We start from the raw sequence: 26,715 nt of genomic DNA, 5'->3' as shown, positions 1-26,715 counted from the left end.
TTTTATGATTATTTGCTAAAATTACTGGTTTTATCAATGAAGTCTTGTTGGCCATAGCGCTCATTGTTTTGATCTGAGGTGCTCCAGTGCGACATCTAGTGGCAGTGAATGTTATATATATAACCTTTAATTCTTATTATTTTGATATTGGTCAATGACAAAACTAATTCCCTGCTGATGACATATTCTCTTTAATGGTCACATTTTCTGTTTCTTGTTTGAATTAAATGTTTAAATTGGTTTCTATTGGTTGCTTCATGTTTTGTAACTATAACAATTTACCATCATCAATAACAATGAGCTAATTTTATGAGACATTTGTTTATAGCTGAAAAGAACATTTGTTTCTGGTTAGAATATTAAAACAGAAATTAAAACCCTGGTCTCCCCCCGCAGCATCATATTTTATATTATAATCACGTTTTGTTTATAAAATCAGATAAATGTAACAGAGTCAAAGAATCAAATCAATACAAAACCTCATAAACATTTCAGTCATTTTAGTGTCACTGACGGAGAGCAGCAGGTTCACAGAGACCTCGTCCTCCTCGGTGATAATGAGTGAAAATCAGCAGATAACTGAGTCTTTGCTCTCAACAATCTGCACCAGGATCAGTTCATCAATCAACCAATCAATCAATCAGTATCAGACTAATAGTTAAAAGCTGTGAGAGATTTATTGATCAGTGCGGAGCCCCACAGCCTCCTCCTTCCTGTCAACTTCAAAACCAGAAGACCATTAACTGTGAGTCATCCTGTGTGTGTGTGTGTGTGTGTGTGTGTGACTGTGTGTGTGAGAGAGAGAGGATGCTGGGTAATCTCATTACCTGGGTGGTCTCCACCCTGTGATTGGTGGCTATTATATTATTACGCTAACACACACACACACACACATTACCACATGATGACTCAACCTGACCGCCCCCTCAACTCTGCTCTGTGTGTGTGTGTGTGTGTGTGTGTGTTGTTGTTGCTGTATGTACATGTTCTGTATATGTCCTGAAAGTAACAATATAGCTACATGTGAAAAAGTAATGGTCAACCTGCAGGAATTCATATGCTTGGCAACATTGTGTAACCTAGAAATAATGTGCAGATTTGTAGTAGGATTTCAGTCGACCAAGATTTTCTTTGGTTGACTACAGCCCTAGTAAACAATATCTTCTCCTCATCTCAAAATGCTATTATGTATAAATTCTGTGTCTGCACCTTCAGCTTCCAGCAGCTCTGATTCTGTTGGCCACGTCTGCTCTCCATCCATGGGGTCCACCTCAGCCTCCGCATGTAGAGTCTCCCTGCGGGATGGGTCTGCTTTCATTAGCACCCGCACTGGAGTCTCATCTTCACCTCCATCCTGTGGGAAACAGAGATGACTGAGGTCAATGGGAAATATAGTTACGAAGTCCATTATTAAGTAACAGTAACACGAGGCTGGCATGATGTTTACTGTGATGTTTCAATGAATTTTAAAGTAACTTTGACCTACGTGCATGTCAACGTCTCCTCCCTTGCCAAGCTTCGCTGGTCTGGCAGTTGTTAAGTTGAAGGGAAGAGGGTCGGCTGGAGCGTCAATCTGAGTGAGCTGAAAGTCTCCATGTCCACTGATGTGCACTAGTCTGTCAACCTGTAGAGGACGGCCACGGATATACCCAGAAACACAGAGGGTGCCCAGGCCAGTGGGTCCACCACCTGTCCCCTCAGTGGAGCTGTTGGGTGTAAAAGTAACGTGCTGAGCCAAAAGATGGGAACGTCTGGAGCGGAAGCCGAGCTTTCTCTGTCTCTGAGTGCCCAGGTGTCTGAGTAGTAGAGTGGCATCCTGCTCCGAATCCAGAGGGAAGAGACGAGCATCAGGAAAACGGATCTCAGTGATCTTTGACAGAGCTCTCCTGGAGTCAACCCTCTTCTTCACAGCAAGATCAGACACACCCTGACACACAAGTGCTGCATGGGGTGAATTAACGGACAAAGACACAAATGCTTAGAAAATATACACCAGAAAGGAAATAATACAAATTGGACTTTATGTGCGCTCAGGTTTAAACCCACCATGGCTGGGGAGGCCCTGGGCAAAGAGGCAGGAGAGACAGTAGTCTCCATAGCTGTCCCAACCTTCAGTAGAGTCCAGCACGAATACAAGGCTATCTGCAATCTTAGCCACATCCAGCAGGGAGTGCATGTCAGCTGTCCAAACAAACCATTAGAGAAGCTTCAGAATGGGACAAAGAATGCACATAACAAAGACAAACAACAAAAGGCATATAGCATAGTACATTCTATAATAACAATTAGCATTAGACCATTTACTTGAATCAATGCAAACAGACCCAACCTCTGTAAGTATAAAACACAGTGAGGCATTTTATTTCACAGTCTCTAGGGCTGCCTTATTGTCCAAAGTTTCTGCACTGAGTTTATGGAGTGCATATTTTTTAATAGGCCACAGTAAGCTTGCCTTGCTCTTGAAAGAAAAAGAATCAATTCTAGGGGAAATACACTGCCATTGTAAATTGTGTTTTGTATTGATATTTGAAAAACTAATGAATACATTCATTAAAAACAGTTTTAGTCACATCACTGATGTATGCAACACTATTTGTGCAAGAATGAACTGCATGTAACTCAAGTTAATTGAAATTTCAGATTAATTTTTTGAAGCAACATCTGCTCCGTATCACTCAATACTCACCCGTGCTCTGGCTTAGAAAGGTGAACCTTTGTTTAAATCGAGGCAGAATCAGCCCAAAACTATCACTGATGCCACTGATGCACCGATCCTGATGCACGACACCCCCAGCACCCTCCCCTCGCAGCAGTTTGGTAATAGCACCAGCGTCGACTCCAGCATGGAGGGACACCACGGCGACCAAATGAGGGGGACCGTCCCTGCTGCCCAGACGTCGCTTTTCTGTCAGGACCTAAAAAGACAAGGGACATGGAAACTCTACAGCACCCATCAACAATTCAAACATGATTATTTTGCATGTGAAATCAAATTTACCATGTCTTTCTTATTCCTGCGTAGCTGGTTGGCTTTGTTCCTTCTGTCCATCTTCTTTTGCTCCTTCCTCTGTTTTTTGGTGAGAGCTGTCACCGACACTCTCCCTTGGAGAAAGTTCAACACAGGGATTTATTACCATGTTGTGCAAGATGTGCAAAGTGAAGTGGTAAATATTTATGGAGGTGCACACTTTCAAATGCAGATTTGGATCCTTTATTGAGCAAACTTCATAGTATTTGTACTGTATTGCAAAAGAATGTCCCAACTTTTGACAGTACAATGATGGATGTTTTAAATTGTGCAAAACGGCAACTAATAAAAGTTATTTTGCTTTTTCTTGCTGTTCTTTCTGGCACATTATTGTAAGTATGAAGCCAACTACCATTTGTATGCCCAGTTTAATTTACAATTGTGTTGTAAGAAAGCTGTGCTAACAAACCATAACCTTGCTGCTTAGAAAAGACCTTCTAGTACAATATATTGTCATGTGCCTTCTGCAAGTAAACACAGGTGTTAGTTTGCATTCTGCTTATGATGCAAACCCATTATATCAAATAGTATCAGTTTGTATAATTCAACATTTTAACTGCTGTCGGTACACTGCAACTATAAGCTGTCAATAAATCTGCAGTAGATGAATAGTGTGTGAACAAGATATTCACATGGCTTTCTGTAGGCTATTGAAGTTACGATTTATGTCTACAATATTTTGCTGCTTTAAAACATACATTGGGTGGTCAATATATTAAAAACACCTGTCGAGTTCAGTGCAATCCAATACAACAGCCCTGCAACACAGACAGCCTCTACTTTGTGAGGATACTGAGGTTACATTGATTCTTCTTAGTGTAACTATTGATTCAATGGATGCCATAATTTGTTTTGTCATTGCTCTAATGGACTCCATTACACTGTACAGAAATTAAATAAATTACTAAAATATACACATAATCAGCCATTGAGGCTTCTCCGTATAGACCTCTCTGCACATCCTTTGTGGAACTTACACGTTTTAAATATCTCTCCTATTTGCTGCTGTTATTTTTTGTCTGACAGACTGTCAGTTCAATAGGATGAAATAATAATAATAGATAATAGAAATAATACTGAAAATATATGTCCATGCCCTTATTTATAGAGTGTATCCCTTTGAGTTGTAACAGCTTCTCAACTGAATATGTGTATGTTTGACAAAATCACCTAACATGTAATTGAATGGTAGTATTAGTTTGCAGTGCTAGTGTACTAGGTGGCATTGCATTTAGAAGAAGAAGAAGAAGAAGAAGAAGAAGAAGATATACTTTATTGATCCTCTATGGGGAAATTGTTTTTTTTTTAGATTTATAGTATATACTGATGCAAAATATAATGTAATTATCTGATCATAACACAATAACTGTATATACATCTTGAGGTATGAAAACCTCTAATAAACATGTTGACAACAATCTCGCCCTTTAGCTCAGGAGGTATCTGTGAGCCCTGATTGGTTCTCCAGTGTTTTAAATGGTCAGAGGTAAACTGGAGAAAGCTGTAACCCCACCACCACCAGTTCAGCTAACTTACTAATGCCAAGCGAGACTTGCGTTTCTTTTTTTTTTTTTTTACAATGTGAAAAAAGACTTCAGAAATAAGTAACACATTTTCTACGCCACCTTTAAAACTCAACACGTGTGTCTGCAGAGTGATCCCAGCCGCAAGCTGGCACAACACAGCTAACACCACTTGTTAAGTAACCCTTCATAACTGACCACGACTTACCTTTGTTGTCTCTCTCAATTTCACCTTTCGTCCGGTGCTTGCCATGTTTGTGTCCTTTATTTTTCTGCTTGTATACGCCGGCTCTGTGGCCCTGTTGTTTTTCCCCATTAGCAGCCATTTTCACCATGTGGGAAAGACAGGCGATCTACTTCCGCACTCGCACCGGCGTCATCGGGCGTCATGACACAGGCGTGTGTCGTCAGACGCTCCGGACAGTTTTTTTTCCTTCAAAATAAAAGCGTATGTTATGATCATTAACAGTATGTGTGAACGTTATATTTGTGTTATAGATTTTCAATTTGCATTTCAATTTGCATTTCTTAATACTACATTATATAACTGTATTCACTGCGTGCAATTTAAGCACTAGCCAAGGAGAACGAGAGCCTAACTTATTCTATATAAGCCACATTAGATTACAATATCCTTAAGAAACACACATTGACTGCATATATTCTTTCACTGAGATAAGAACAAAAGTTTTCATATTCAGTACAATATAAATACAGTACAATTGTGTATAAAACAAGTACTTTTCTATATTATGTGTGAGCTTTGCATGTTTTTACTCATCTTTCATCATCCTGATATTTAATCCTATTTCCCATAATTCTATAATGATTAATCATCTTTCCAATTATTCAGTTCTAGCGTTCACAAGAGTAGGATGAGGAGATGTAGAGTTGGAGGCAGGAAAAGAAAATGAAGGAACTCCTGATACAATGACTTCTGCCAAAATTCAGCTGGCAGCTCCTGCACCTGAATGTTTACTCAGTGAATCAGTTCCTGTCAAAGAAGCATCCTTAAGTTACTTGGTGCCTTTGTTTTACCTTCATGCAGTATAAAGTCTGATGGTTTTCACTATTTTAGAGAAAATATAAGGCCAATTTGCTTATTTTAAAATTAATGTAAGTGACAGTTATCCCAATATAGCCTGGGTGATGACATAACACACATGAAAATGTAATGAATGTTTTGGTCAGGACTAATGGGCTTAAAACAACTAAATTCACTACTGCTGTGCAACATACATGCAGTAGTGAATGGCAAAGCAATGCAGCACCCTCTACTCGCATTCAAGCAGATCCAAAAGCCCTCTAAGAGCCAACTTGAGCAGAACTTTGCCATTTGTTGGCTTTGCAACAGACAGGTTAGTGTACAGGCTGAGTAGCCATGCAGATATGGTTAGAGAGAGTTTGAACTTGAAGGAGAGGCTACAGGGGTTTCCTCTGTACACTGTTACACCATACACAAGCCCACCAAATGCAGAGAATGCATTAGTAGACAATAGTTGATTGTCGGCCTGCTGATGAAGGAATCTTTAAGTATGATGTAAGTACCATCCATGCACCCCTGGAAGTTATTACTCAATTAATGGAAATTATGTTACATTTATGCTGCTAATTCTCATAAACTTTTTCGAAACAATCGACTATTGACTTTTAATATTTTCTTATCTGAAGAAGTATTGATCCCCAATGGGGAAATTATTTTTTCACTCAATGAAATACAATCGCACACACACAGAGCTTATAGACATGCAAATGTAAAAGAGGGTGGAGTGAAAGGATGTCATGTAGCGGTGCTCCAGGAGCAGGGAGGTGCTAGGTGCCTTGCTCAAGGGCAACTTAGCTGCGCACAGGAGGTGGGACTGGCACCTCTTCAGCTACCACACTCCATACTGTGGTCTGTGCTGGACTTGAAGCGATGACCCTCAAGTTCCATAACCTAGTCCCTAAGGATGAGCTACTGCCACTCCTTAAGATCATGGCTTGTGGTTCAAAATGCTTGCAATGTATCTGGTTTACATCCTCAGGAAAAATACAGTGGAAGGCCATGAGATGCACTATTGGCCTTTGGAAAACAAGCCATACTGTTTGTAGACTACTTGCACTCTTATTGCTTTATTGCCTGGTGTGGACCATTAAAGTATTATCTTGTAAGTGTGTGTATGTGTTTTGATTTGTGTTGTCATGGGCCAGAACAGGATGACAGAAAAATGTGCTTAGGGACTTTTTTTGCAGAGGTCAAGTAAACTGATATGTACTGCAAAGCTTATTCAGTGAGTATGCATTTATTAAAATGTGTTCATAATCATTAAGACCTAAAATAGTAAATTTGAAAGACATTACTTTCACAAGCACAATTAGAGAATACAACACACAAAGCAGTACTTTATTATCATTAAAATATGTTAAGCTGCAACATTGGCAAATAATCGTGTACATCCATCAATACTACTATTGGCCAGCCTTGGTATATTATATATACAGCATGTATATATATACATTATATATATACATTATGTACAGTATATACTGTATATGTGTATATGTATATGTGTGTGTGTGTGTGTGTACGTACATTCATTCATTCCTGGTCCTAATTCCTAAAGATGTTGGTAATCCCCTGAACTTTTATTCTTTGCAAACACATCAAAAATATTTATGAACCAAAATACTGGGTTAGATTAGATTCAACTTTATTGTCATTGCACAAAGTACAAGTACTAGACAACGAAATACAGCTAAGCATCTAACCAGAAGTGCAAAGCAGTAAAATGGAGAGTAATGTGCATATGTAGAGGGATATATTAAAACAAATAACATTATAGATATATACAGTATATAAATATACTAGCAGGGTATATACAGTATGAACAGCATTCAGCACAGAATGTGAAGTGAATACATTAAGATATATACAGCTATTAAGTTAAGGTATTTACAGTATGAGGGTCATTGCTGTGCGGAAATATGCTACTCATATTTATGGTACCCGTAGAATGAATTATTATGTTTTTGATGAACCCTTGACCTGTTCTCTGGTGCCACTTTAAATAAGAAAAAATCCACTTACTCATAAGAAATAAATAGCCAGTAATAAATAAGTAATTTAGATTTTGGGCAACCTGTGAAATTCACCTTTATGCCACCTTCAACAGACTCACTACAGTAGGTGTGACTATGAGTAATTTACAACATGTGATAAACTAGGTCACCTTAATAATAAAAATCTAATTACAATTCATGAAAGCCTTTCCCATTAATATATATATATATATATATACATAAATATATTTCCCTGTTCTGTGGTGTAGTCATTTAAGTCAGACACAAGTAGCCAGTAAATAAAAAACTATGAGGAAACACTATACCATAAATTAATATAGGGTTTTGTAACAGTTCAGTATTTACTCTCCTCTAATTATGTCTCCGCCTCTGGATGTTTTTGGGTCAGAGAGAGTTTACTGCAACTACAGCAGGCAGGGCGGAACTGCTGGTTGCAGTATGTGGAAGGAAGACGGACAACCAGGCAGCCAGAGTTTACTGCTCAATTAAAACAGCTAAGTTAATACCATGCCAGTGTGCTAAGTTAAATCCCAATTTTGTCCCCCGGACGACATCGCGGATACTATCGCGGCTTGTTTCTGGGTGTTTTTGTGAGGGGTTTGAACTTCCCTCACATTCTCCCGTAACGTATTTTCACGAAGGGAGGCGGCGGTGGAGCACTCGGCAGCCATCTTTGGACCTGCCTGGGAGTGGGATCCGACTATCCTGGCACCCCAGTTACTTCGAGGGTGGGGATTTTTTTTAACCTAGAATAATTCCCCCCAAATCTGCGTGTTATACTCGACTGACAGCGTTAGGAACCTCGAGGATTTGGCGCAAGAAACCGCCGCGCCGGGGATGAAACGAGAGGAAGGCTTTTATAATCCCAAACTGTTTTGAAATCCACGACATTGTCTACAGAGCTGAAACCTGGCCTGTCAGGAGACGGTGAGTTTCAGCTAACGTGGCTAGGCTAACTTAGCAAACATCAACATAGGTTAGCCTTTGCTAGTGTAGCAATTTCTGGCAAAAACGACTCGTAAAAGTTGGTTTCGTTTAGGGTCATTCGTGTAGTTGCTCAACCCGTGCACGGAGGAAACACGTCGCGGATATTGCTTTGGGATTGATTGATCATATGACACGTAACTTAGCTTTAGCTCACGTTAAGTTTGGTGTGGAGCTAACATTACAGTCAACGTTGGCTGCTTGTTGGAAGCTCCTGAAATCTCTTAATTAGTTTGCATGCGTTTGATGGTGGTTGTTTATTTTACCATTCAGTCTTTGTTGACAGCTGAAACAGCGACTGGAAAGTGACAACTTTCTGAAATCCCACTCAGGGCTCTCCCTAATCTCACTTGTGTTGCAACTCCAGTGAGGCATTACCTAGCCACAGGTAACTGAGGATGTAACGCAGCAGGCTTGGGCTACTAGTTTACTCCAGAAACAAAAACAACCTTGGTTATTTAATACCAGCACAATAACAGCACTGTGTCCAACTATCCCCACAGTCAAACTCTTGATTAGGCCCAATTGCCATAACACTCAACTAATGTAATATAATGTAGGCCTGTATACATTGACTAAAAGATTACAGCATTTGTTTTTTTTTGTTCTTTGATGTGGGTGGTAAAGAAAAGGGAAAAGGTGGTGGATAACAGTGTGTGATTATGTGGGATTGGACTGCCAAAAGGAAATGACTTTAACTGACCGGCCTCACTGATGAGTTTAAATTGCTTAGTGGTTGCTCATTTTTTTGGGGAAAGATCTCTTTATCTTTATGATACGAACGCTTTAAAACCCCTCTTTCACTGTGTCAAGTCAAGTATGGCATTGCTGCGACGTCTAAGACAGACAGATAATCACTAGTCAAAAAGCTCACCAGGGCCCCTTCCTACCTCCCTATAGCTGTGCGAACAGGAAATGCTGAGAAATGCAGCGCAGTGAGGACATACATTGGGAATTCCAGCCCTCCAGCTTTGTTGTCCTGTCCTGCTGCATTCTTGTGTGTGTGTGTGTGTGTGTGTGTGTTGGAACGCAAGGGTGTTTTATGAAGGTATTGGTTCTCATCACTCACTTTTGTGCTCACGTGTCCACAGTTGAAAATGCCATCATGGGATATGACAACAGGACTCATTCATGAGCAACAATGTAGTAAAGGACAATGGCAATAAAGAGGCACAGTCCCACATGGTAATGAGGCTTTATTTCAGGGCAGTGGCTGCATCTGTGTGGAATAGTGAGTTGTTCAGTGTTGTTGTGAGACAAAAGATGTCTGCTTGAACTGGGGGCTGTTTCTCCCAGGCTGGGAAAGAAGTCTTGTGACTCTAGCGTCAGCTCTGCATCTGTTTGCAGCTGATCATCTGAGCCACATGGACTCAGTAAACTTTCCTCAGTGATCTTTTACAATCTACATCTGTATTACAGCAGTACAGCTGTACAATGAGCTGTTTAATAGGTAGCAAGTAGTTCAAAGTTTAACCCTGACAGTGGAGTTGTGGACCTGATGCTATATTCTGTCCATTTATGTCATTTTAAAGGATGAGTTAACCTAAAATTAAAAAAACAAAACGGATGTGAAAAAGGACACGTCATGTCTCTAACGGTATCTAGTCGGGCAGTTTTGGTTTTACACTGTGAGCGTTAGAGATAAGGATGATCCACACACCCTACTACATACTACTTAAAAACAGTTGACAATGACAACTGCTTCCAATAAGGTTGATAGATTAGTACCAAGGACATTATTTTTTTTTAAAGGCATGCTGTTTTTTTCAAATGTAATTTTTCCAACACAGTGAGCACCGCAAATGAATTATCTTGTATTGCTGTGGATATCTCCAAACTAGGGCAAATAAAACCAGAGATAGCTGAACCCTTTTAATCACTTGTAGGAAGGTTATATGGACTGTGTTTGGTATGTTTGAGAATGTGTGTTTACCAAGTACTTACTGGTTTAACAAGTAGTCCCATCACTGGAATGCTTTGTTTCAGTTCAGGTATCCAGCTCACCGCAAAGCAGCGCGCTGTTGCCTCGGTTTCCTCGTTGGAGGTGGAGACCGTCGGCTGCGAGACGGCTCTTTGTATCCTCCTCACATCCGTCTGTCTACATACTAGTCACTGAAGGTGTGAGGGGAGGTTGTCAGGACGCAGCCCACTGATTTCCTTACTGTAGGTGCTGTTACTATGGAAACAGAAGACCTATCTCTTGGTACCTCAGGATTTCCAGCCGGCCATTCTCCACATTTGCTCCTGACATCATGGTTCAGTTCGTGTTTTTGCGTAGCCTTCTCTGCAGCATGTGTGTACAGTTAGACAGCTGTTTTAGACAGATGTTTCCCTTACCTGTTGTTTCACATTGTCTCTCACTGTAACTAGCAAGCCCTGTAATTTATACTGGGCACATGAATACATTATACCCCTCTGCTGCTGTTGTTTTTTTGTTTTTGTTTTTTTTCTGTGCACTCATTCTTGTTTTTCCTTGTGCCTTTAGCTCTGAACACATATGAGACCACTGTCCTGCAGATGAGCCATCGGTGGGGGCTTTCAAGTCGCTGTCGCAGACCCAGATAGTTCCTGGCGGCAGCGGCATTGCCCCCCACTCCCCATTATGCCCAACAGCAGTCGGGCGGGGAGCCTGAAGGACCCCGAAGTTGCTGATCTCTTCTTCAAGGAGGACCCAGAAAAGCTCTATGCAGATCTGCGAGAGATCGGGCATGGCAGCTTTGGCGCTGTATATTTTGTGAGTATTTCATGATATAAGACTGTGGTCCAAGCCGAAGGCCATGTTCAGTCTGACGCAAAAATTCCTCCCCTTTCAGTTCAGTGAGGTCACTTTTTTGGCACATAAGGAGTCCAGCATATAATAATTACAGGTCATCAGGGCAGAAAGTTAAGCTATTCTCAGTTCATTTTCAAGCACACGTTTCTGGTATAACTTTGTAAACGAGAATTTCATAAATAAATGGTTTACTTCAGGATCGTTGTTACAGAGAATGCTGTCACATTACTTTCCTGAAAATTAGGAAAATCCTGTCTCATGGTACTATAAACCACTACCAAAAATGTGCAGTATGAATGTGTTTCCGCCTGTCAAGTCTATACAGAATAGGCTTTAAGACTGGGGCTTTGTAGCCTTGAAGATCATGGGAATGATATTGATAAATCATTTGGTTTTGTGTTGGAGAGCACCACAAAGGCCTTTAGATCCTTTTAAACAAATCAGAATATTTCTGAATGGTTCTAAAAATGCAGGATTGTTTTAGCAACACTGTCTCATGGTGTCAGCCTTGACTAACAGCCAACTATTGAGCATGCAATTATTACAGAAAACAAATCAATTAATGTGATCTTTTGTGATTGTGATGGTGTATTTTTGTCTCACTGAAAATGTGCTATTTTGGTTCTGACTTTGTGCTTTTGCACTAAGATGGATTATATTGTCTCTGAAATGTGGACAGAATGCTCACGCAGTTAGAGGCATTCATTGTTTATCTCAGTCAGAGAATTGTATCACAAGTCCCAATTCGTTGTTACACAATGCCATGTTGCCCCAACAGCTGCATAGTCTGAATTCTAATGCGGATCATGGAGTTGAGTCTCTAATACGCTGTGTTGTCATCATGGTTGGGTCAATGAGGTCACATACAGTGATTGTCCATTTAAAGGTCCAGTGTGTAACATTTAGTAGGATCTACTGGCAGAAACTGAATATAATTTTCATTGGTATGTTTTTATTAGTGTAAAGTCACCTGAAAACAAGAAATTAAATTGAGCCATTTTATTTATTTTGTGAGTGGATCATCTGCTATGGAGGCCACCATGCTGAATCAGCATGTTTCTAACGCTGGCTCTATATAGGGCCTTAAGTCTTAAGTTTTTTGCGAGTTTCACGGCCACCATAGTTTCTCCTACAGGCTTTGAAGGCTGAGCTGTATTGAAATCCGCAACTTCACCGCTAGATGCTTTAATCCTACACACTGGTCCTTTAATGATGTATAAATTGGTTAAGTTATGAAGTGAAGATGACCATCACACCAACATGTAATGTGCTTATCATTCAGGCACGGGATGTGCGGACAAATGAGGTGGTGGCCATCAAGAAGATGTCATATAGTGGAAAGCAGTCCACTGAGGTATGATGGCTTTCACTAACTTATATCAAGTTAACATGCAATTGTTACCATGTTTATGGTACCATGTTTACCAATGTTGTTTTGTTTTATTATTGTTATAGTCCTCTGATTCTTTTTTTTTAAACTATTTTCACAGAAATGGCAAGACATTATCAAGGAAGTGAAATTCTTGCAGAGAATACAACACCCAAACAGCATAGAGTACAAAGGATGTTACCTGCGAGAGCACACTGCCTGGGTAAGCTTCTTCATGAGAGTGTCAGAGGAGATGATGACTAGAATGTATTAAACAAAACACATTCACACAAAACACTCTGTTTCCTTACAGCTGGTAATGGAGTATTGCCTAGGCTCTGCTTCAGATTTGTTAGAAGGTGAGTCGAAAACTTTTGAACTCCTGCTCATTGCTTGAGGCAGCGTGACTACAAGCAGAGATGGCAGTCGGCCTTTTCAGATTTATCCGTGTCACTTTTTTCGTGGTTTTCATCGCTGTTGGTGAATGTATTCCCTCCAGTTCACAAGAAACCCCTGCAAGAAGTTGAAATAGCTGCAATTACCCATGGTGCTCTTCAAGGGTTGGCTTATCTTCACTCCCACAACATGATTCACCGGTGAGTGTTTCAAGTGTTTGGGAGCATGCTGGGCATTAAGTGTTTATGCTCTCTGGCATTCTGTCTTCTGTGTGGAGCTGTAATCATTTCCTCATATGTGTTTGACAGAGATATCAAGGCAGGAAACGTTTTGCTGACAGAGCCAGGGCAGGTAAAACTAGCAGATTTTGGTTCTGCCTCCATTGCCTGTCCTGCCAACTCCTTTGTTGGGACTCCATATTGGTAAGATACAAAACATGCATCATAAAGATTTCTTTTCCTTAAAATTTCCATTTACATATTTTTTTGCGCTGAATTTGTGTGTTTTCTCAGGATGGCCCCAGAAGTAATTTTAGCTATGGATGAGGGACAGTATGATGGAAAGGTGGACATTTGGTCTTTGGGAATAACCTGCATCGAATTAGGTACGGTCACTGTTGTCTTTTGCCTTCTACAGATCTAAGATTTAGACCTCATTTGTTGTAGCATTGCTTGTATCCAAATCCATCTCTTTTTACACTTTTACAAACATTATATTGACAGCATTAATTGTGCTCACTTAGTCAGGCAATAACTGAATAATGTTGCTCTTTCTTCCTCTCATAATTACATTTTTCTTCACAACATCCTGACTCCTTGATGTAACCTGCTACTTGGTTTGTAGCTGAGAGGAAGCCTCCATTGTTCAACATGAATGCAATGAGTGCCTTATATCATATAGCACAGAATGAGAGCCCCATGCTGCAGTCTAGTGAATGGTGAGTTCAGAATTAAATTTATAACAGCTGGTGTATTGTTTCTTTTTCAGTCCATAAAATAAGTACAATTCTATCCTTTTTCCACATTTCATCTCTCAACTTTAGGACGGATTATTTCCGGAACTTTGTAGATTCTTGCCTTCAGAAATTTCCCCAGGATAGGCCGAACTCGGAGGAGCTCTTAAAGGTAAGAATCAAAACTTTCCTATGACGGACTTATGTTATGTTATGTTTTATAGTTAATCCCTCTAACCACAATAGAATTCAGGATTTTAATGCAAGAGGTCTCTGCTGTGTTCTTCCTCCAGCATGCATTTGTCCAGCGTGAGCGACCAGAATCTGTTCTAATAGATCTAATAAGTCGGACTAAGGATGCAGTACGGGAGCTGGACAATCTGCAGTATCGTAAAATGAAGAAGATCTTGTTTCAGGAAGCCCACAATGGCCCCACGACTGAGGCACAAGATGAAGAGGAGGTCTGTCATGTGACTCTTTCAGCTGCTGCTAGCGTGCAATTCAGTGACATTTCCTTTAATCTCCAGATTAGCGTGGTTGTATTTCATAGTATTGTGTCATGCCATGTTATTAGAGAGTATTGTTGTGATGTTGTTACTGTGTTGTGTGTTATTGTTAGGAGCCAGAACACAGTGTGGGTAGAACGGGTACAGTGAACAGCGTGGGGAGCAACCAATCCATACCCAGTATGTCAATCAGTGCCAGTTCCCAGAGCAGCTCTGTGAACAGTCTAACAGATGCAGGTGATGACAAGAGTGAGGTGGACATGGAGGGAGACCACACAGTCATGTCCAACAGCTCTGTGATACACCTAAAACCGGTAAGAAGTTAGCTTCCGGTCTGACCTGCACCTATGTCTCTTTATATGGTGTTCACTGTTTGGTTTTGATTATACTAAGTCATTATTATTACACCATTCTATTAATTAATTTAAGTACAGCATTAGACATAAATTTGATTTATTTACAGTATCTTGTTCTGCTGTTTACATGTGTGCAATTATACTTATCTTTCAGGAGGAAGAGACCTATAATGAAGAGTCAGAACCTCACACCCGGCCAACTGAGCCACAGTCCCCGCCAGCACACACTCCACGGCCAAAAAGGAACCGCGAGCACTTTGCTACTATACGCACAGCCTCAGTGGTAATAACACAGTTGTTGTATTTGCTTATCAAATAAGAAGAAGGCTAAAATAACCACTTGATGACTAAAATAAATGCTTGTATATCTGCTAGACATTTTCCACATCCATGGATTGTTCAAAGGCAAAAATCTTTTGGCATATTGTCCTGATCAATGAATGTTTTTGCTTTAAGGCTACAAAGTAGGAAGTTTGTATGTAATCAAGAGCAGAACCATGACCCAGAAACATTTATGCTCTTGGATATGCACTTTAAAAATCATTTTCCATTTCCCCTTATTGTCTTAAATACCTCACTTTTTTCTTATACACATAGTAGCCTCCCATATATATTCTCTCAGAAACGTGTTCTTTCCACTCTCAACCATGTAAAGAGAATCTGTGTCTTGTGTTTGCCAGCTCACTCGTCAGATTAAGGAGCATGAACAGGATTCTGAGTTAAGGGAGCAGATATTGGGCTACAAGCGCATGAGGCGGCAGCACCAGAAACAGCTGATGGCTTTGGAAAACAAGCTGAAGGCTGAGATGGATGAGCACAGACTCCGTCTGGACAAGGAGCTGGAAAACCAAAGGAATAGCTTTGCCCAGGAGATGGAGAAACTGATCAAGAAGCACCAGGCGTCCATGGAGAAAGATGTATGCTTTCAACTCATTTATATGTTCACAAAAAACAATGGCTATTTTTTCTGACAGCAAACTGATTATGATGTGTATTTTTTCATCAGGCAAAAACGTTTAGCAACGATGAAAAGAAGTTCCAACAACATATTCAGAGTCAGCAGAAGAAAGAGCTCAACAGCTTCCTAGAATCCCAGAAACGAGAGTACAAACTTCGCAAGGAACAACTCAAAGAGGTAGGAGGATCAATTTCTTCCTGCCCCATACATAAGTCTCCAGAGCTGTGCTGTTCAGTTCACTTACTGTCAGGAAATGGACGTCAATCAGTGCTATGAAATCTATTTTGCTAGTATTGACCTGTAATCTTTCTTCTTTAAAGGAGTTGAATGAAAACCAGTCAACACCCAAGAAAGAAAAGCAGGAGTGGTTGTCCAAGCAGAAAGAGAACTTCCAACACTACCAAGCAGAGGAAGAGGCCAACTTACAGCGCAGACAGAGGCAGTATCTGGAGCTGGAGTGTCGCAGGTTCAAACGGAGGATCTTGATCGCTCGTCACAATATTGAACAGGACTTAGTGCGAGAGGTTAGAACTCCGTCTCTTACATTGTACCTCTGCATCTCAAATGTTACAAATAACGAGTGATATATTAGCAAGCTAAAATAGAGTCATCTTTGGTGTCTGACAGTCTAATTTGTCTGTTTGTGTCTCTCCATGTGCACACAATTAGGAGCTAAACAAGCGTCAGACCCAGAAGGACTTGGAACATGCCATGCTTCTCCGGCACCATGAGTCCATGCAAGAGCTGGAGTTCCGCCAGCTCAACACCATCCAAAAGACGAGGGCTGAGCTGATTCGCCTGCAGCACCAGACGGAGCTCACCAATCAGCAGGAGTACAACAAGAGGAGGGAGAGGGAACTTCGACGCAAACACGTTATGGAGGTTCGCCAGCAACCCAAGAGCCTCAAGGTGAGAATGCATGTACATTGAAAAATCAGTAGATACTCTCATTTCAATATTAATGAGTATATGTAGCTCTAGGTACTTCTAGGATCTGCCTAATATGCAAATCACTATTTGTCAGGCGGACCTGTTTTTAATCTTAAATAAGCTTAGGTGTGCTGAAACTTTGATAGAATAAAATGTATAGTAAAAAGTCTGCATCACAGTTAAAGGTGTGTGGCTTTCACCTCCCCTTTGGTTAGGCAGTTTTAACATAGAATTGAATCGAAGTTGACCCATGTATATTACAGTGCAGACCTAATGTAGATGTATTGTGTAATGCTTGCTTTTAAATATAAAGAAATGTATAATATGACAATTTTCTGTAGTCCAAAGAGCTACAGATCAAGAAGCAGTTCCAGGACACATGTAAGATTCAGACCAGGCAGTACAAAGCACTGAGGAACCATCTGTTGGAGACCACACCAAAGTCAGAGCACAAGGCTGTCCTTAAACGGCTGAAGCAGGAGCAACACCGCAAACTTGCCATCTTGGCAGAGCAGTATGACCACTCCATCAATGAGATGCTTTCCACTCAGGCGGTGAGTCTAGCAATGCCAAGAATGTAGAATCCAAATGTTGTGAAGTAAGACCATTAAGGTGCCACCAAGGTTTTGCAACCTTTTAGAAGATGTGTCACATCAGTTATGGTTGTGTATTTATGTTACTCATTGGATTCTGATCTTCTCTCTGTCTTTAGCTACGTCTGGATGAGACTCAGGAGGCTCAGTGCCAAGGCCTACGAATGCAGCTACAGCAGGAGCTGGAGCTTCTCAACGCCTACCAGAGCAAGATCAAAATGCAGACAGATGCCCAGCATGACCGTGAGAGGAAGGACATGGAGCAGAGGGTGTCACTCCGAAGGGCCCTGCTGGAACAGAAGGTTTTTTTCTCTATTAATCATTCTCATGTGAAGATTCATATCGGTCTGACTGCATGATTATTGACAAAATTTGAGGTTTACAGATACTTAGCCTAGCACACACACACAGGCTTTCAGTTATTAAACTAAGTGAAAACACCTGTGGATATGTATCATGGGTGCGCCTTTAACTAAACGATAAGCTGATATTTTGACTTGTCATAGTGGCAAAAAGTGCAGTTGTTACTAATAACATTAACAATGTTATATTCAAGTGCCCCAGAGAGCCAAGCAAGAGCCAGCATGAACAATACCAGGACCTTGAAACTGAAGCGGCTAAATGAAATACAACCATCATTGATATTCTTATTGATTTACAATGGATGCAAGTTTAATGAGCGACTTAATTATCTGTTGTCTATTTAGGAAATAGCACCACTCTCTGATATTGAATTGTGTTCACACAAAAGCAGAGAAAATCATCCCTTTCTATTCCAAAAAGCCAGTTTTGTAACTTTTGTCATGTCATGGTTTGGATTGCTTTGACGGAGACCAGTAAAACACAGTGCAGTTAAATGTATCTGCTAAATCTGAACATGATTATTTCCTAACTTTTTAACATTTTTCTGTAGATTGAGGAGGAGATGTTGTCCTTGCAAAATGAACGCTTGGAGCGAATTCGGAGCCTGCTGGAACGTCAAGCCAGAGAAGAAGAGGCTTTTGACTCGGAGAGTATGCGCCTGGGCTTCAGCAACATGGTGCTATCAAACATCTCCCCAGAGGGCCTCAGCCATAGCTTTCCCGGGGCTCCAGGAAGTTGGAGTCACCGTCAGCAACAGCACCCGCCTGGGAGCGGTCAAGGGCCACACTGGGGCAGTGGAAGTCTGGGTGCAGCGTCGGGCCACCAAGGCAGCCATCACCACTATCACTCCAGTCCGGGAGGGGCACCTATGCAGCAAGGCTGGGGGCAGGGTATGCAGGGAGGTGGGGGTCCACCGCCGTGGGGCCACTCCTCAGCGGTCTCCCGCAGCAGTGGAGGTGTACAGAACAGCCCCCAAGCAATGGGGAGGACACCCTCGGGAGGACGCAGTGAGCAGGGCATGAGCAGGAGTACCAGTGTCACCTCTCAAATATCTAACGGGTCACACCTCTCCTACACATAGATCCCCCCCATCAGCCCTGGAATCAGAGGTTGAGCACGGAGATGTAGAATCCAACAAAAACAGCAGGACAGGGTATTTGCTGAGCTCTGACGCGCTCTGTCTCTCTCTCTCGCTCTGCAACTCTACACCTCCGTTTCTCCCGTGTACAGATGTGGATGTGTGATGAAATAAATGTTGCTCAGGTCAAAAGGGCTGGAAGAGATGCAGCCCGTCCTCACGGCAGTTTATCGGCACACATACAGATCCTTAAATTTATGTTACATAAGCAATTTGAGTGTCAACACATAATACTCCCATTTGTTTTTATTTACAGCTCTCCTATGGAATTTTAAAGATATATGTTTTGTGCTATTCACAGCCATTGCTCTCATTTTGCACATGAAACACTGTTAAAAAAAAGCTTTTGACATGTGTTAACTATATCCTTAGAAATGTGGTATCAAACAATCACAGTAAATTGATTTTATTTAGAATCCCCCCCCCTTCCTTCACTCAGCTGATTCACATTCAGTTATACACTGGTCAATTCTCTGACGGTGGTTAATAATGCAGCAGACCTAACTAAAGATGCTTTGCTGTTGTAATACCAGCCTGCTGTAATGGTCATTGTTATAAATTAGATACCTCCTTTTTATTCAGTAGTTTAATTTCACCTGATTTTCTGGTCATCAACCAAAATTAGACTGAAATTCAGAGCCAAATAAACAAATCTTAACTGTTTCAGGTGTATGCTACAACACTACTACAGTGCCTTTTAACCTTTTGATTATAGAAATCAGTCTCAGATGTTTATAGTTTAATATTTTAAATTTCATCATCAATTTATAATCGGTGCCAGTGTATGTTTAGTTCAGTCTATTTTAACACCTGGGATTTTAGTTCCAGAGGTCCCAGATACTTTTCTCAGATTATTAATATTCACTGTGCATGCAGTAAAGTTGGTAAAGTCTTATAAATGGAGAGATATAGAAATTTACTTGTGTATATCAGTAACTATATTTTGGGCTTTAGAGTGGTGGAACTCTAGGGGTGAACTTGAAGAAATGTCATTGTTCACATTCACAGGAGGAATTGTGAGGGAAGAAAGGAGACTCATTTGCCTTCAAAAACAATCCTAGTATTGATCTGTTGATTTTTATTAGTGCCTTTTTAAAACTGCTGCCTTTTTCAAAGCACTTTATACAGCTAGATATGTGTAAGATTAATATTTGACTTCTTTTCACAATGCACCTGGTGGATGTTTTGTCGGTACGTATGTAGTTAAGTTGAGGAGTCGAGCTAACCTGTGCTGTGATATTTTTTTTTTTTTTTTTTTGAAGAGCAATTTCCCAAGTACAGACAAGGCCCAAGTGTATGTCAACATACAGTATGTGAGTGAAAGCAGTTTCCTCCTTCCTGCAGCTTTTTGAAACTGTAGCCGTTGTTGGTTCTCCTCTGTGTGTGTTTGTGCTGAATTTCGATCGAACAGAGGATGTGAGGATGCTGCAGTCTTTTTAGATTTGGCTACAGTTTCTAAAACACACTGAACTGAGTAAACTAAAAAGTCCATTATGTGCAGGCGGATAGCTTAAGGTAATTGTCATGACCATGACAGCAGGCTTGGCACTACTAAGAAATCTACAACACTGTTGAGAAATGTTGGGGCCCAGTTAAGTAACACTAAACATTTAAAAGGTGCTAGGTTATAAATGCTACACCATCTCATCAAAACCCAGGAACAAGGGTGATTGAATCAAGCACATGCTCGCATGATGGCATTGTAGCACATGTAAATCTAAAATTGAGTCACGCACACTCTGTGAAAACGGCCAAATGCAAAATAAATGTGGCAAAAAAGCACTTAGGTATTCCTTTGATAGCTTTAGCAGATCCTCTAATATCTGTTTCTCGCTTCTCTCTGGTTTGTGGTTGAAATATCATTGGAGAAGTCGTGCCCTTTTAACCTTTTAACAGCTCCATGTTCAAGTTAGGCTTTTCCATTTCCATATGGAGAAAAGGCCCTTTAAGTATAATGATCCAGAGATAGTAAGGATATATATACTCCCTGAATCACAAAGCTGGAGTTAAATGTTCATATGTGTATATTTTATTAAAGAAAACATTTAAAGACTAAACTCACATTTTAAGAAAATAATTTCTAAAACTAACTTTATTTAACTGACGGACCACACTGATACTAGCAGACCTTTCGCTCTCAGAGTGAAAGTGGTGTTGAGTCTGAACGTAGCTCATTGGAAGATATTCTTGGTTTTGTGTACACAGACAGAATGCCTCATATGCATGTATTTGCTGCCATCTCCTTTAAATGCCACTTATTTAGTCAGCCGGCCATCTCTTGAGCATCATCAATGCAGGTCCCCCCCACACCGCACACATTTGAATCTTTGTCCCCATTCCACACTGATTCAGAGCCACCTTTTCAGATGCTGGCTCTTTCTGAATGTCATACTGTGATATAGTCATGTATCACATTTGAGGACACAAAAACCCTGGGGGTCTTTTTCTTGAATAGGTGGGATTTTAATTTTCCACATGTATATAATCCTACCTAGAAAGTACGCATAATATCAAGTGACATATGGTTTGGTCCCAAAACTCTTTTCTCTCATGCCAAGTGACTAGTTCCAGCTGCTGTAACACTGCAGGTTATATTCATCATTTCTTCTCTGATTTATTGCTATTTAGTTAAAGAAAGGGGAATGTATTTATCATGATCAGAATCTCTTTACCATAAGTCAAAAGCCAAGGCCAAGAGTTTGAATGTCAGGATAATCAGACCTCCCATACATGCCAACCTTAAGTTTGTATGCACAATTTTTGTTCACTTTTATGTCAATGTTGTGTGTGAGGGAGTCTGAATATTGTTGTCAATCATTATCAGTCACAAGACCTTTCCACCAACCTGGATTTTATTTTGTCTTTTCTTTTTTTTTTTAAAAAAAAACCTTGATGTCAAACTTTGTCCTACTGACTGAACGCATATGGGATACTGAATGAGAATCGGCAACGGAAAATGGTGATCCTTTCTATGGTCAAACACTGTGCCATACCTGAGTTGCCAAGCCCAGATACCACTGCATCGTCTCATCTCCATGGTTTTACCTATCATCGGGCTGACAGCATGAAATGTATGAAACCTTAAAACAAAAAACAAGTTGGTTCTAGTCTAGTGGCCAAAGTAAAAAAGGCTTGAAAAGATGATGACAGGCAGATTATGAAAAGAGATTGCATTTCTTTGAAGATGTCAGTATTCTTCTTTGGCACATTACCACTACAACTCATAACCTGTATTAAACTGTATAGATGGTGGAACATGTTACTGAATGTCAGAGATTTTTTTTTTTTTTTTTGAAGATACTACATAAGAGATGGTAAAGTACTAAAAGTGGATTTAAATTGTGTAAAAAGATTCATAAAACAAATAAAATAGGATCAAATTTATTATTTTGTTTGTATTATATTTACCATTGTGTTGGCAGAGGGATATTGAACAGAAATCAGCTGTAATAAAGTAATTTTAGTATAACTCGCCTGGTGTTTTTTTAATTTATTTTTGCACCTCGAGTGTGCAACATGAGTGTACTGTACCATACAAGATATAATATTGATTGCTTGATGAGATTGCAGGATAAAGGACTGATGGGACCTCTGAAAGTCCGAGGACCACAGCTTGGGAATCAACCAACGCTGTAAAGAAGCGGAAGTAAATGCAACGTGATATGTGACGAGCATTGTAAACAAAATGTTTAGCTAGACTGGAAAAGGGATGCCGTCTGCACAGTCTCTGAACTGAGTGAGTAAACAGTCTTTACGACACCAATCAATATTTATTTACTTCGGCCCCAGTTATTGATGTCTGACACATACAACGTCACGTTAGCTGATGAAGCAAACTGCAGTTTGTTCCTCTCGTGGTTTTCACATTTTAAACATTTTGCATTGGTTTTGTTAGGATGCAGTCATTAGCGAATGGGAAAGGTAAAATGTAACGATTAGTTTAATAAGCTACGCGAACAATGAGCTTTAAAAGAAGTCGCTGTTAGCTCGCTACCTGGCTACTTGTAGCAGCTGTCAGGCTAGCAAGCTAACCATCGTTGTCTCTGCAACGAGGATATTATTAACAATATGAATCAATAATATTAACAGTACACGAACTTAAGGAGCGTTAACGTCGTAGTCTGTGATATTATCTCACGTTAGCTAATCTAATTAACTATATTTATTGTAGAATCCGTAATAGTAGACATTTAGGTTAGCTGAGATGTTTGGACACTGATTTGCTCACTTTAGATTTGGACATTTGCATCAATACTTTACATGTAGTTTTTAATCTTGGTTATCAACCAGCAGGTTTAAACAACCCAGGCAACTTCAGTCAGACATTTAAATATTAAAGTGTCAGTGCTGCTAGCTCCCTCCCTCTCAGCACATTTAAAACATGCATCAGAGTTGTTTTAGCTTAGAAACATTACATAACTCTATAATGTCAATGCAACATAATCATTGTATGTATGTCTTGTGTAATTGTAGTTATCCAAATAGTACCTATAGAAGTACAGTATAAGAATCATGAATTAAATAAGCACCATGTTGACTGGCCACATGCACATAAATATGCCCTATTTTTGTATCAATAAAGAAATGAATGCACTAATGCACAGGTGCATAGGAAATCATGCAAAGTAAGGTAGTGAAGTTCAGCATGCTGTCAGCACTGAGTTGATTAAAAAACACCACCAAATTCTGATCATAGACCCAGATCAACAAGATTTGCAACATTTCCCAAAGTGGTTTAATACAACCAGAGATATTAGTGATAATATGAACAGAATAACTTGAATGGCAAAATCTCTGACAGTAAACACATTTATATCATCATCGCCAGACTGTAAAGTAGAAGATTAATACATGAAAAAGGATCTTAATTCCAGAAGGGATCATTTCTTTCTGCTGTATGCCTCCACAGAGCTCCAGGATGTTGTGTGAAGTCTTGCTCTCGTCGCTATGGTTCCTGTTTTTTATCTTCTGGGTCGAGACAATAAGTGTTTGGCTGTTTCTGTCCATGTTCTACCAGGACCGGGCGTTTTACCACTGGGGAGATGGGTAAGAGATTTATGTTCATCATCAGATAAAACAAAAATACTCACCCTATATTAAAGACAAAGTAATTGTCTCACTTATTTATACTAGAGAGAACCAGATTGAGTTGAACTTGCTTTGTGGAACAGGCCCCAGATCTGTGACTTTGTTTTTTCTGCCAACACTTCTTTGTCAGCTACCTTGGAAGTAGAGGGGGAGAGAGGGGGAGAGAGGAGAGTGTTCAAAGTTAAAACATTGCCTCCATTTCCTTGATAGGACCCTAATTTAGACTGTAAGAGTCCTTAAGCCCCTCCTGACCAATGGATGGAAAAACACTTAAGTCCTAATGGGCAATGTCCATCATGGAATCAGTGTTGTGCGTACTCGGTTCATGGGTTAGTGAGCATCAGTTTTTTTTTAATGGAACCATCTTTTTGATGTTACAGGGTATTTGCAGATGATCCTGGGCAGATGCTATACACGTTGAGCAGGTAAGAACTTTAGATCCTTTACCCTGATTGATTGAGTTTATAACATTTTAAAATATGAGCTGTGTGTATTTTAGTGTGCAAGGTTGAATCTCTTGTCTCTCTCCACAGAGTTGATACCCATATACAGACAGAGATGCAGACCTGAGACGGGATCGAGAACTCCACTGAAAGGACTCTCACCAAAGGGCTGTTGCAGTTATGTGACTGACGAACGTTTGATAAAAAGCAGTAGCTGTTTTTCCTTTGCACTGACTGCCTCGCACACTGTTGTGCACAGTCCTTGTTAACATAGATAAATGTAGGCCCACTTTTAATAAAAGGGTGGTGGAGGGTTACAGCATGCGTGAAGGTGCAGATAAGGTATGTAGAGAGGGAGGTTCTTAATGATTGATGTGCTCACACCATCAAATCTAACATTTGTATTTTCACTTTTAAGATTTTGGAGGAGTAGAGTGAATGTAGCAGAAATGCTTGGTTCACAATGGATGAGGAGTTCATTGCATCTTGCTTTTATTTCTTTAAACTCTATTTTAAAACTTGCACAGGTGGTGTAAACATACTGGCGTTCTATGCAACTACAGTTATTGCTTTCTGCAGCTGTATCGGATATCAATAAATCTGTTCTAAGTTAGGCGTACGAATGTTATTAACAATTATCAGATATTCTGGTGTATGTTTGTTGCCACAACCTTTTTTAACGAAGCTAATGAATATTGGAGGTGGTGGAGCCATGTACTTGGGTTTAGATACTCGTCTAAACACAGTAGATAGATGATAAAGAGCTCATAATTTCATTATGGAGTATATTTTTCACACTAACAACCCTCATTTACAGTAGATAAACTAGCAACATGGACAACATTATTTGAGCTTTATTATTACCTTGGAAACTACTTACTTTTCAGAGCTTTCAGTTTCCATCTTGTGGCCTTTATCAGCAGACGGATTTTGCTCTATTGTCATGTATCTCTATCCCGATAGAAAGACCACCTGTTATCACATGAATAAAAATTCCATAATGAGGACACATGATAAAGGCAAATGCTCCTTCTGCTGATGAAGATCACAGTATAGGACTGACAGCCCTGGAATTGGACCTTGTGTTAAGAATATTTTGTCAGAAAGGAGCAATAATAGAAGTTGTGTGTGTGTGTGTGTGTGTGTCTGAAGACAGGAAAATAATAGTGGCGAGAGTCAATCACATAATAGGAAAGTCTCAAAACTTTATGTCAGTGTTATACCCTGTAAATGTAATAAAAGTGAAATTATACTTTTAAAAAATCAAATTATTTTGAAGCGTGTGAGTTTATTATTATTATCAACCAAACATTTTTTGTATTCCCTGCCGATACCTCTGTCGATTAAAGGGTTTACTTTTGAACAAAACCAGCAGGTAGTTTTGGTCTCCTTTTGTACACTTTCGGACAAAGAATGTTGTTTTGTATCATAATGCTAAATTATTTATTTAATTAAATTATCATTATGCATGCCAGGACGCTAGGGGGCGCTCACATCACAGCACACCCTCGGTACCGCCACCGGGTCACCATCCTATCCTGCCGGGTAAAAATAAAAATGCAGTACACATCCTGATTGAAGTGAAGATATCCCGCTTATATGTAGTTCTGCAGGAAAAAAAAACAAAAACAAACAACAACTTATTGTATCGTTTTACTTGGGTCGAGGGGTTTGTTTGTTGATTGTTTGTGCAAACAGTTTGAGCACTTTGTCACAACATGGCTCCAACGATTCAGACACAAGCTCAACGGGAGGACGGCCACAGGTTAGTGCAAACAGGCTCTTACAAGTTCCCTAACCCGACCGGTTGTTTGCATTGGACCGTGTGTGTGAAGGGTAATGTTATGGACTTGATGTTAAAGCAGCAAAGTTCACACTGGCTCATTAGATTGTCCGCTTGTTGTTTGTGTACAACGGGAGCTACCAGTGCTAGTTAGCTACACAAACAAGCACTGTTAACGTCAAGTTGCTAACCTCCTCATTGAGGCGACGTGCTAACCTTGTTGTGTTTGTGTTCATTAACTCGTTCACTTGGATTGGTAAATCAAATCAGTCGCAGTAACTTTAAGTTGATGCAAATCCAATTGCTGCTATTGAATAAATGTTGTGAAAGCTAGCCAAGGTTAGCCAGTCTAGAGGCTAACAAGAACCTACTAATATAATATATAATATAAGTATTAATATATTAACTAATATATTAACCTACTAATATATTAACTAATATATTAACCTACTAATATATTAACTAATATATT

At 40.0% G+C, this 26,715-nt stretch overlaps 3 protein-coding genes and 1 long non-coding RNA gene across 5 annotated transcripts in view; 3 read left to right on the top strand and 1 right to left on the bottom strand.

Moving 5' to 3' along the window:
- Positions 1 to 4,925, bottom strand: part of tsr1 (TSR1 ribosome maturation factor) — a 10,950-nt gene extending 6,025 nt beyond the window's left edge. The window contains exons 1-6 of the mRNA XM_035680269.1: positions 4,760 to 4,925; positions 2,999 to 3,102; positions 2,687 to 2,915; positions 2,047 to 2,181; positions 1,487 to 1,941; positions 1,210 to 1,354 (exon numbers count right to left, since the gene is read on the bottom strand). Of these exons, the coding sequence (XP_035536162.1) occupies positions 1,210 to 1,354; positions 1,487 to 1,941; positions 2,047 to 2,181; positions 2,687 to 2,915; positions 2,999 to 3,102; positions 4,760 to 4,886 (1,195 nt within the window). The 5' untranslated portion in view covers positions 4,887 to 4,925. The remainder of the gene's footprint in view (positions 1 to 1,209; positions 1,355 to 1,486; positions 1,942 to 2,046; positions 2,182 to 2,686; positions 2,916 to 2,998; positions 3,103 to 4,759) is intronic.
- A 3,114-nt stretch (positions 4,926 to 8,039) lies between these two features.
- Positions 8,040 to 22,398, top strand: taok1a (TAO kinase 1a). The gene is made up of 20 exons (XM_035679693.1): positions 8,040 to 8,538; positions 11,081 to 11,329; positions 12,651 to 12,722; positions 12,859 to 12,960; positions 13,051 to 13,096; positions 13,237 to 13,333; positions 13,442 to 13,555; positions 13,646 to 13,737; positions 13,977 to 14,070; positions 14,176 to 14,257; positions 14,379 to 14,546; positions 14,705 to 14,905; positions 15,102 to 15,230; positions 15,628 to 15,864; positions 15,954 to 16,082; positions 16,226 to 16,429; positions 16,575 to 16,814; positions 17,177 to 17,389; positions 17,548 to 17,730; positions 18,342 to 22,398. The coding sequence occupies exons 2-20, from the start codon at positions 11,198 to 11,200 to the stop codon at positions 18,870 to 18,872; spliced, it is 3,066 nt and encodes a 1,021-aa protein (XP_035535586.1). The 5' UTR covers positions 8,040 to 8,538; positions 11,081 to 11,197; the 3' UTR covers positions 18,873 to 22,398.
- Positions 22,399 to 22,518: 120 nt separating this feature from the next.
- LOC118342034 lies at positions 22,519 to 25,831 on the top strand. The gene is made up of 4 exons (XR_004797461.1): positions 22,519 to 22,665; positions 23,839 to 23,975; positions 24,398 to 24,442; positions 24,551 to 25,831. It is a non-coding gene; the product is annotated as an uncharacterized LOC118342034 (long non-coding RNA).
- A 142-nt stretch (positions 25,832 to 25,973) lies between these two features.
- paf1 (PAF1 homolog, Paf1/RNA polymerase II complex component) overlaps positions 25,974 to 26,715 on the top strand; it is a 5,123-nt gene continuing 4,381 nt past the window's right edge. For both annotated transcript variants that reach the window (XM_035679417.1, XM_035679416.1), the window contains exon 1: positions 25,974 to 26,225. In XM_035679417.1, coding sequence (XP_035535310.1) covers positions 26,179 to 26,225 — 47 coding nt within the window. In that variant the 5' untranslated portion in view covers positions 25,974 to 26,178. The remainder of the gene's footprint in view (positions 26,226 to 26,715) is intronic.

This window comes from Morone saxatilis, unplaced genomic scaffold (genome assembly GCF_004916995.1).
Source record: "Morone saxatilis isolate NCDOM2014 unplaced genomic scaffold, NCSU_SB_2.0 Contig8, whole genome shotgun sequence".
In the NCBI taxonomy this organism is placed as follows: Eukaryota; Metazoa; Chordata; class Actinopteri; family Moronidae; genus Morone; species Morone saxatilis.
This window is presented reverse-complemented; position numbering and strand designations above follow the sequence as displayed.

Excerpts from the sequence above, each read along its gene's own strand:
- taok1a (XM_035679693.1), top strand. The coding sequence starts at position 11,198 with ATGCCCAACAGCAGTCGGGCGGGGAGCCTGAAGGACCCCGAAGTTGCT. Across the intron at positions 14,547-14,704 it reads AGGCACAAGATGAAGAGGAG|GAGCCAGAACACAGTGTGGG; the intron begins GTCTGTCATGTG and ends TGTTATTGTTAG. Across the intron at positions 16,083-16,225 it reads GCAAGGAACAACTCAAAGAG|GAGTTGAATGAAAACCAGTC; the intron begins GTAGGAGGATCA and ends TCTTCTTTAAAG.